General features: G+C 41.7%; 1 protein-coding gene across 4 annotated transcripts in view; it reads right to left on the bottom strand.

Annotated features, from left to right (window-relative positions):
- ZNF608 (zinc finger protein 608) overlaps positions 1–11,446 on the bottom strand; it is a 113,067-nt gene that overhangs the window by 12,886 nt on the left and 88,735 nt on the right. For all 4 annotated transcript variants that reach the window (XM_038008468.2, XM_038008471.2, XM_008014276.3 and 1 more), the window contains one exon: positions 171–258. In XM_038008468.2, the coding sequence (XP_037864396.2) occupies positions 171–258 (88 nt within the window). The remainder of the gene's footprint in view (positions 1–170; positions 259–11,446) is intronic.

Here is an 11,446-nt window from a genome sequence, read left to right as displayed (position 1 = left end):
AGAAAAGAAATCTAGCATCTGCATTTTACTGCGTTCAGTCCTAAATTGCTCATTTCTCCTTTGCCTGGTTTCAATTACAGGCACACTTTTATGTATTATGAATCTCTCTCTATAGTTTCCCTGCAAAGAGAGGATGGGGGAAGGAGAGAAATAAAAGGCCTTGCTCCTACCTGGGAGGGGCCCAGTCGTGCTTGGTGCAGTCCAGTAGGGTTCCCACGTACGTTTTGTTCCTCCACGTGACATTGACCACTAGGACACCTGCAGGAGGCGGGGGATGAAAAAGGATCATAGTTATCACTGAGTACTATTATTTCCAGTTCACTTATTCATTCTTTCTTTCTTTCTTTTTTTCTTTTTTTTTTTTTTGACAGCAAAGTTCTATTCTCATTTGCTTTCAAAAGCTGTGGTTTGCATTCTTCCTCTTTCTGGTTTCAGTGACCTCAAGTTAAAACCCACAGGAAATAATGTGTGTTGTGCATTCGTGCGCGTGCGCACGTGGTACAAAAGGGTGAGACTGTGTGTGAGAGTGTAATCAAGATACTGCTGACAGAAGGAAATGGTTTTTGCCATGTCCTGCTGTAAAACAGCAACACTCACCTCTTAATTTTTCTATTATTACACATAATTGCTTTCGTTTGGCAAGCAGCCAACATAAACTAGCGCCAGTTACCAGTGCTTAAACCAGAGGGTGACTGAAAGGAATCGGTTTTGTTTCCAATTCAACAATATAAAATGATGGTGATTTTTATTAAGAAAAAAAATTATGCAGGTGCATAAAAATAGGCATAGAGAGGAGAGTGGGGACTTAAGAGTCCAGATAGCAGACAATCAACTATTATTTCACTTCCCTAATCCTCCCCTCTTTGACTTTGTGGGACAATAATCAGCCTGGGTACCATATCTGTTTCAGTGTTTGGTCTTGTTTCATATTAAGGACTCCTAAAATAGCCCTCTTAAGAAAATAAATGTGCACAATAGATTTACTCTTGGGGTTATCTTTGGAATCAACTTTGGTAAGCATTTGCCTCGGAGGATTAGAAAAGAAATCTCAAAACTAACACACTTGTTTCCTGCAAGCCATTCTGCTTTTTCCAACTGCTTTTCAGACAGACAATTTAATTTAGCACTGCATCTGTGAATTACTAAACTTAAGTGTGCTTAGTATACCAAATGTCACAGAGAAACAAAATATAATATCCTCTTTATTTCTGAGAGGACAAATGTCAAATTTAAAAAAAATCACTTCTTTAAAGCATATTTTAATAGAACCTTGATTTTGAGACATATATAAACTATCAGGGTAAAGACATAAAATATTTAATTGAGCCTTTGTTTTCTTTCTGCATCTACCCCTAGTCTTTCTTGGAAGCATCAGAAGAAATTAGTCAAAGTCTATTTCTAGCTAGTTTGCTCACTTGCATGACCATTGTCATTGTGAATTTTACAGAAAACCTGTACTGGGTTCCTTTATGGTAAGGGAAACCTCACAAGGTAAGACTCATTTCCTTGGGAACCTTTTAACAGCAGGTAACATATTTGAATGGTTGGGACGCAGCCCCCCACGGCGCGCTGGAGAACGATTTCTTTCCAAAGTCTCAAAAGGAGATTTTAAAATTGTTTCCCATATGGTCTATGTTGCTATTACTTAGGCAACAGCTGAATTATTTACTCAGTGTTAATTCAGTCTATTATAGCAATAGGCTAGCAGGGGAAAGGCTAGGATGGAGCAAAGCATTTCCTCAAATCATAGCTGATTCCAATGTAATTCCCTCAGGACATTTTTTTTTTTTTTAAGCCATTGAGTATAAAATTTCATATTGTGATGAGAATCCATGGCAATTAGGCATTTGGTCAAAATTTGCACAAGACAGAACAATCGGAGGAAAGGATTCTTTATGAGCACATCCCTTCAGGAAAGGGGAGGGAGTGGGAGAGGAGGCGAAGGGGAAGACTGAGCTGGTTTTCTCATCATCTGCTCTCTGGGGCACTGTGTGTGGTGTCAAAGACTTTTGCAGCTGCTTAAAATTCTTTAGCATGTCAGCTATATTTACAGTGCAGGAATATATCTGTATTGCCAGAAGGTTACTGCATTTTAGCTTTAGATCCAATAGGCTGAATCACTGCGTTCCAGAGTCCCTGATGTAGCACAAATGTATAATTAAAATTGCTTGAAAGGAAACATGAAAGAAACAACAAACCCTCCATTCTTGCAGTAATAAAATTAAAAACAGGAAAAGTCTGCACAGACACTTAACATTTGTCTGCAGTGAAAGGCTTTTGTTATTGCTTTTCCCCTAAGGGTTTCGCGTTTCCAGCGAACGCTGGCCGCGGATTGGCCGGCGCCCGCTGCGAGCACTAGCGTCTGATTGGCTGGGACGAGGCGGCCGCCCGCAGCACAGAGGCAGCGGTGGGGGAGAGGCGAGCGTGGTGGAGGCAAAGGCACGCAGCCCCCACGGCGCGCAGGCCGTGCAGGGCGAGAGGGCCGCCCCCATTGCTCGGCTTCCTCGGTGCACGCGGGACACAGGCTCATTCGCATTAACGAGCCCGGCCGTGCCGTGAAAGCTTCGGTCTGTGTGACCATGCTGCGCTCCCCCCAGCACGCGGCTCCACACAGCACGCCGGCCCACGCAGAACCCTCAGAACGGAATTCACCTTCTCAAAACAAGCTCAAGGGAAACCTGGAGCCGGAAAAAGGGAAGGGACCCAGGGCAGGCAATTAATCACTGGCTATCTGGGGCCACAGGTTGAAGCTGTCACAAAGGCTAATCTGCAGTTGCAACTTCCTCACTGTAAAATTATTCACATCTCCTGCTGCTCTTTCTGGAAGCCACACAGGTATAAGTGATGCCGTTGTTATTTGCACTCGGAAGGAATAAAGTCCTGGAAAGAAACGTCCATTTTCAACTTCAAAGGACCTAAATAAGTCACCCTTATTTTTCCAGAAGCACTCCGTATTTAAAATGCTAAAATTTGTTTTAAAACTCACGGAGAATTTGAACAGTCTCCATCAAGCAGTGCTAATTAAGTATGTGTGCTTGTGTTTATCTTTCTTTATATGTACGAGCCGCTTCACAATGCCACAGAGTATTTAAATCTGCCTACAATTCATATCCGAATATATACAGGCACATGTTTACACAGCCAAATCTGCCACTCTATATTGGAATGAAGGCTTAAGGAATGTTTCTCATATAAACCACACAGTGTACTGTTTCTTTGTAAGAAGGTCTATGTTTAGACAACATCCCGTTGTGAAGGGCCAAGTATAAAGGTGGTGTTTAAGTTCTAAAACATGTAAATGATTTATCATTTTGCTGAAATCTCAAAATCTTAAACATTTTGTAACCCACAGTCATATAAAACAGACTACAATTACTGAAGGCATAAACGCCCATGATGAGAATCAGTTCTTTAAAAGTGCAAATTTGAATTTATAAATCTGGTCATAAAGTTCTATTTCTCACATATAAATTGGAAATAAGTGTACATTTACTCCAGAAAGATGAGTTTCTTTTCATGCACACTTACTCAAACATCTAGCCTGTGAGCTAGGTGTTGGGGACGCTCTATACAGGTACTTGTCATCTTTATATTCAAGTATTCTACCAGGTTTATCATTCTCCCCTGTCCACCCATGGACTGGGCCTGGTCTTTGTCAGAGAGCTAATGCCCTGTAACATGTTATACTTGAAAAATATCTGAGGCTTATTACTAATAAAGAATACAGCTGAAGAGTACAATGGATAGTTTGAGAGTGTGCTGACCACACACAGGTTTCTTCTTTGTATTGTTAATACTTTGTCTGAGATGCTGCCCCTAAAGGCCTATTACCTACAGAACATTTAATAAGAACAAGGTCTTTATTATAAAACCTGAGCCTCTTACTTCCTCAAGCCAAAAAAGCCTGAGACCTCATAAGGATTTCAGTCAGTGTTCTGTTATGTCCTTTGTAAAGGGTTTCCAGGAAGATGTCAAGCTCAACACTTACTGTGTGTGTCTACAGGGTACACATTAGGTGCCTATTTGGTGCTATGGAATCAACCATGTTTTACTTGGAACTCCATCCAAACTCTGTACTTCAAGAGTCTGTGCATGAAAAGAACAGTACACAGGCATAACACTGATGCACAAGTGGAAGTATAGTTCTGTCTATTACCTGCATTTTTACAGTAGGCCTCTTATGCTATCACATCAGGCTAGATCCTGGATTTCATGTTCATGGTGCCCCCACCTAGAGCAGTGATCCTAACCCTGCTCCCATCTGACTGGACCAGTGATGGGCACCTGGAGCAAAGGCAGCCAGCCCAACAGGGGCTTATGTTGAGAATCTGAATGAGAAATATGGAAGTTCCAGAGAATTGGCAATAGGAATAGAAGCCTAAAGCTTGCAAGGTACTGAGGCGTAGAGAACCATGATGGGCCAAAGTTCCAAGGGTGCAATAGCTATGAGACCAGGAAGCCAACTGCACTGTTGGTGCAACACCCTCAGGACTTCGTGTGTGTGTGTATGTGTGTGTGTGTATGTGTCCCTTTTCCCTCCAGCTTCATCACTGATAGAAGATTTCACCAGCACCCACCCAGGACTGCCTAGTTATTTTCCAGCCCTCTTGTTAAAAAGTTGTTCCTTGTGTTAAACTACATTGGTCTTTGAATACCTTGGTCCTGGCTGTGCCTCCTGATACCCTGCAGATGCAGTCCACCCATCATCTACTCAACAGCCTTTCATCCAGGCAAGGATAATGACCATGTTGGCATTCTCCTCACCTTCTGCTCACTCTCTCTCTCCTTTTTTTTTTTCTTTTTCTTTTTTTTTTTTTTTTTTTTTTAATGAGATGGGCTCTCACTATTTTGCCCAGGGTGGTCTTGAACTCCTGGCCTCAAGCGATCCTCCCCGCTCAGCCCCCCAAAATGCTGGGATTACAGTGTGACCCACAATACCCAGCCTCTATCTCTCCTTTACTCTCCAGCCTAGACAAGTTTCTTTAACCGTTCTTCATGTCACACTTTTAATTCCCCTAAAAGAAACCTTGAAGATGCCTTAGTCCAAATCCCTAGGGAAAGTTAAAGTTCCTAATGAATTAGAAATAAATGGAGACAAATGCAAAGGTTCTCACTTCTGTGAATCCTTGCCCTAGACACACACATACCAGGCACATGGCCAAAAGATGGCCATTCTCTCCTGGATCCCCACAGCACTGCATACACAGTTCTTGCCCTGATGGTAACTTACAAGCCATGTTTCCCTCCCCTTTCTGAGCTCACAACTAGACACCTTCTCATCCTCCGTATCAGTCTGATGCGGAAATGTGACTGAGTCCTATGGAAAGCAAGTGAGAGACCTGATCAATGTGAGCCACTTCCAGGCCTGGCCCATAAGAACCTCTCATCCCTTTCTGTCTGGCTGCAATGGAAATGGTAATTGTGATCTTGAAGATCTCAGGATGAAGGTGGCAGAGTCTCCTTCATCTGGGATCCTGAATGACAAGGAGAACCTCCCAGGTCTGAACTTGAGGCTATTTGTCCTACTGTAATACATGGCCCCCATAATATTTTACTCTGCTCGTATACACAGTATGCCTATCTCTTCCAACTAGATGACACTCCTTGAAAATAGGAGCAGTGTCTGCACCCACAACCCCTGGTGGCACAGTGGCTACCTAACAGTGAGAATCATTAAACACCTAGGAACTAACTACACAGGGACTGACGAGAGAGAGTCTAGACTGAATCCTATTCAGTGACTTCCTTTTAATGCTAACTACCATCCTTTTTCAATAAGCATAATCTCCCACTAGTTTTATAGATGATAGACATTCTCTGCGAAGAGGCTTTGCTCCCAAGATGTTATAAATGTGGTTTATGAATTATTATTTCTGGTATTTGTGAAGCTGTTTCCTCAAGAATGGGGCAAATGCCTGATTTCCCAGTGGATCGACATAATTCTGTTTGTATTGAGTTTAAAGACTGTTTCAGAGTCTTTAAAGTGCCTCATCCCCGGGACAGAAGTCTTTGCCAAGCATCGCAAATGCTGAGTTTGGAATCAGAAGTTTTTTTGAACTCTCTCAGACTACCACATCTGGATGGATTTGATGTGCACCCAGGCAGAAAACAGAAACCTCATTCGAATAATACCAAATGGTAACCCATTCATGCCATATGCCTTTAAAAAAGAAAGTTTACACATTTCTTTCCTTTTGTATATATTTTTTCTAGTGAAACATTAGGGACAAAATGTCACAATATGCTGATTTCATGAGTACAGGATAAAATTCATATATTTCAGATATCATATTACCCTACAGTTTTATACAATGTGACTATTGTACAAGGTATGATTTATCACCATTTCTTTGTTCAGGACTCTCTGCCCCCATTATTTTGTTGTTGTCACTCTGTGGTATTCAATACTGGTACTTTTTAGAAGCTGAATCTTGTATAGTACAAGCTTTGCTGTTCCAGCCTCGAAGCTTATAACCTTCAGACAGATCCTTCTTCAAATATAATTATTTGGGAAGATTTTAAATGTACAACTAAGGTTGCTCATAAAATACCTGCCAGCCAAAAATCATAGGGACTTTCCCATTACCTGTGCCAAGTATATATAGAGCACTAGGACAGGAAAAGTAAGTGTTGTCACATGACCATAAAATGCAGTATGTTTTTTTTAAAGAGCCCTACTGCTGGGCTGAATGTTTGAAGAGTCACTTTAACCACATCCTGTAATCAAACCATCTGGAACACAGTGCTGCGATTAGTCACCCTGAACACAGGGCTTTATCTGAACAAATAGTGTATGGCAATGGAGCTTGGGAGATAGGGCAGTACTAACAAAAGGAAGTGTAATGAAACACTTTATGCCCTAGTGTGCCGCCACCCCAGTCATAAACCCCAGAGACACACTGCTCTGGTGTTAATGTACTACTTTATGAAAGCACAGTGAGCTTAAAGATTAAAGGACTGAAGGACTAAAAATTGCTGGTTTGGATAGATCTTCTCTGTCAGCAGCTGGAATATGTTGGCATCACTCTATCTGCGTTAATTTTAACCTCTCAGATGACGGTTGAGCATTCCTATTAGGAGTTGGTGTTATTTTCAGGGCATTAGGAACAGGGTTTGTTTATGGGAGGGTAGTTATGATTCTTGATTTGCCAGAGGTTAATCTGAACACAGACTTTTTTTTGGTTCATCTAAACCCAATCCATATATAACAACAACAAAAGATGAAACCTTAAGCAATACCAAAAAGCAATGGAAAAATGCTGTTCTACTCTGCATTTTAAAACATGATAGTCTTTCTTACTTGACTGTACTTATCTCTTTCAAAAGTACATTTGATCATTGGTATACAATCTATGGAGATCCTTTTTTAAAAAAAACTGAAAGGATTTCCCCCTTAAATACACAGAATAAGCCCTAAACACACACACACACACACACACACACACACACACACACACACACACACCCCACAGCTAAAGAAACCTTGTTTCCCCATGGGCCTTATGGTTTAATACACAAAAGAACACAGAGCCACTTCCATCACTGTCATCTCCCCCGCAGCCTTTGTTCTGAGGCCTGATGAGCTGTATTGATTTGGGAAAATCATTGAGCTTCTTGGAAAACTAGACTCTCGCTTATTCACTGCCATCTATTTCTTTCCCATGAAGACAGGTGGTCAATATCCAGTTGACTGGTCAGCTAAAAGAAGCCCTAGCTGCTTTTTTCTTGCTTCCCTAGTAACATTATCCTTTCCCACTTCTAGAAGATACAATGGCCTGTTAAGGAGTCTTGTAAGAAAAGGGAGCAGAAATAAGACTTTAATAAGGCACCACTGGTAACACTAAAACGCTGTCCCATATGTTCACATGGGAGGCTGCACCGCACTTATAGATGGTGACAATAGTTTCACTGACCAAGTTTAAGCATCAGTGAAAACTCAGAGGGCCCAAGATATAACATGAAAAAAAATACTAAATCAAAACAGATCATTAGAGGCTGGGTGCAGTGGCTCATGCCTGTAATCCCAGCACTTTTGGGAGGCCAAGGAGGGCAGATCACGAGGTCAGGAGATCGAGACCATCCTGGCTAACGTGGTGAAACCCCGTCTCTACTAAAAAATACAAAAAAAAAAAAAAAAAAAAAAAATTAGCTGGGCTTGGTGGCGGGCACCTGTAGTCCCAGCTACTCGGGAGGCTAAGGCAGGAGAATGGCGTGAACTCGGAAGGCAGAGCTTGTATTGAGCCGAGATCGCACCACTGCACTCTAGCCTGGGCGACAGAGCGAGACTCCGTCTCAAACAAACAAACAAAAAAAACAAAAAAACCCAGATCGTTAGAGATCAATTAATGTTTACTGTGGAAAGACATACTTTACTTCTTTTAAATAATCAAAACATACGTTCTACCAAGCAAGTGTCCTAGTTGTAAAATGTCACAGGTGTAATTGTAGACATTTTAGGTAACAAAGAGCATCATAAAAAAAAATCACATGAAGATCTTTAGAAAGTAATTTTTAATCAGAAATTTTGATCAGTAACAAAAATACTTGCTTTTAAGTTAGGCAAACATGCATATCCTAAAGCAACATTGCCCTTGATGACTTGAGGCCAGCTTTAAAATAAAATAAAATATATGTACCGCACCATTCATACACAATATGTATCCCTTATTGTGTAGGCCGTTCCTCTAGTAGTTTCTGCTAAGGTTTACAGAGTCCCTACTTTGGGGGCAGACAGGCGTAACAGGTTTGAGGAGATAGTGTTGGGGGAGGAGGGAAGAGGACAAGACTCCTGAGCTTGCTTCAACAAGGTCAGCAAGTCAGATATTTAACTGGGATGCATCAAAAGCCACCCCCTGTACCCAAAAGGGATGGTCTTCATGCTGTGGTCCCTCAGGGCTCAGTCAACACACAGCCCGATGCAAGGGACAAAGAAGGACAGGAAGATGGAATCAAATTAAAAAATACAGTCTTCCGAGTCAGACATTTGGAGCAATTCAAATGCATAAACTGAATGCGTACATGTATAGAGTGTGTGTCTGTATACATTTGTACCAAGAGGTTTTATTTCTTGTCTTGAAACTTCCTAGTAAGTAGCTGCCTCCTCTGAGGCTTAGTGCCACCAAACTAAGCAACAGCATCACTCTGATTTCTAATGCCAAGTTTGAAACTTAATTTTTCTCCTGCTCCTTGTCAGGCACCACTGGTTGGTCTGAAATCTGATTAGTTTGGATGATGATTTCTCGTGTGGGGCAGGTTTCTCAAACCCCCTCCTTTTTTAAAGCCAAATTTCCTCATTAGAGTAGCAGAATTCTTTCTCCTTCTCTTCCTCCTCCCTCTCTTCGTGGTAAGACAAAGGTTCAATGCCCACTGTAACAGAATTGACTCCCCTCCCCCAATCCAGTCTCACAAGCTTGCATCATTAGCTTGTTAAGACATATTTTTCTTCCTTTAAGTAAAAGTGTTAAAAAGTTTGGGAAAGGTGTTTTGTAATTATTGAACTAGGCCTACTATGAGCCGTAAAAATGACACAGATCTTACGGTACTACCCCCTAATGGTCATTCCTTTCCTAAGAGTGTTATTTTAGGAGATAGCTATTACAAGTGGCCCTGGGCACATAGCACGGGGCCAGGGTGTCCCAAAATGAGAGGGAAACAGCTTTCACTCACTACCACTGTCAGACTCAGGATGTCACTGAAGATAAGCAACTGAAAGAATGCAGCCTTTCGAATCATTGGTCCCAGTCCTTTCCTGCACTTAATATTACAGGATTTTTTTTTTTTAAGTTAACGACTCAGATACCAAAGCTCTCCACGATGCCATTATTTCAACTAGAAAAAACAGGTAAAAAGAACAGCAAAACCAGACAAAAATAAATCATCCTTCAGGCAAAAACTCCCCCTCCATGCCACTCACCAACAAACAGAGTACTCTAAGGACCAAAAGCGGGTAGAAGGGTGTAAAATGCTCTGAATTTGAAAAGTCATTAACAGCTATCTGCCACTTCCCTATTTTCTGTATCTGGCAGCAGAGTCTGTTTCTTGCCCAATTTTTCCCCAGTGGCAGAAGCAAAGGAAGGAGGAGCAGGCAGGAAGGCAGAGTAATTACCAAGATGAATGAAACTGAAAGATGCAAAGGAAATAAAATGTAAGAATGAAAAATCTCATGCCTTGTGGGGAGGGATAGGCAAGGAAAAGGGAATAGGAGCTATCGTCTTCCGAACACCTCTCATCGCCTAGTTTTCCTCACAAACCCACCACCTCTTGTAGATCAGTAGGTCATGGGTGATTTGTAGAATTCCAGGTTTAAATGCTATTGAATTGCTTGTCAAAATATGTGTAATACAACTGTAGATTATAGGACTGTGTCTTAAAGTAATTTCTTACCATCCCCAGTCCTTGAGCTATAAGGAGACAGTGGGAACCAATTGACAATTATGCTCCACATCAAAAAGCTGCTACTGATCCATGTGTCTCGCTGGGATTGAAGAGCGAGGCTTCCTATAAATTATGATGCTTTATTTAAAGTCAGAGCGCTTATTTGCTTTTGTGCCAGCTCTGGGCCCTTTTCATCTCTAGCTATACCGGGCCCAGGAGAGCACACATTCCTACCGCTCTGCTGGCCACCAGCTGTGTCCTCTGTAAATCATAAAACCTCTGAACAAGCTATTCTTTACAAAGGCCAACAACATTTACTGGAGATGATCACTCTGCTATTATTCCACTCACTGAAATTTAAAATAGCAATTTACAACAGCAGCCGAAAACAGAAGAACTGCCTCTCTTAACTCTGTATGTGTGTGTCTGTGTGTGTGAATGGGAGGGATCTGTATGTATATGGCACACAAAGGGGTACATTTTGTGTGTCACCAAAAAGCCACCAACTTTGCCAATCTAGAAAAGAAACAAGGAATATGAATGTCAGAGAAACCAGGCTCAGTTTCACCTTTGGAGACAAGGTGAATGAGGCTTATGTCGTTGGTGAACCTCCCTGTTCTTCCTGGAGGTGACCATGCCCTGCAGGCAGTGTGGGAAGTAGTTACCACACTCTGGTAGAGAAGCCACAGCATGTGGCTCAGGTTCAGAATGCAATAGGGAATGCCGAAAGGATGAACGCTAATCAAGTTTAGTCTGCAGTCATTTCTGAGGAGTAGGAAGGAAGAAAAAATAAACAGTGGTCATCAAATGGAGCACCCTAAGCACCTGAAAGCATGTCTCTGGAGACAGAGGCAGACCCACCTGTTCACAGCCAGCTTTGTAGCTGCTTCATCTTGAGCTGACCTAAACCTACCTGAGCCTCAGTTTCCTCATCTATAAAATTGGAATAACATGAATAGTAAATAAGATGTGATTTATGTAAAGTATTTAACATGAGCATAAAGAAGCCACTCAGCCTATGTACTATGGCGTCCTCATCTTTTAAACTCTCCTGTAATTCACCCAGGTCATA

This window comes from Chlorocebus sabaeus, chromosome 23 (genome assembly GCF_047675955.1).
Source record: "Chlorocebus sabaeus isolate Y175 chromosome 23, mChlSab1.0.hap1, whole genome shotgun sequence".
Lineage (NCBI taxonomy): Eukaryota > Metazoa > Chordata > Mammalia > Primates > Cercopithecidae > Chlorocebus > Chlorocebus sabaeus.
The sequence above is the reverse complement of the archived record's forward strand: the minus strand, read 5'-3'. Positions and strand labels throughout refer to the sequence as shown.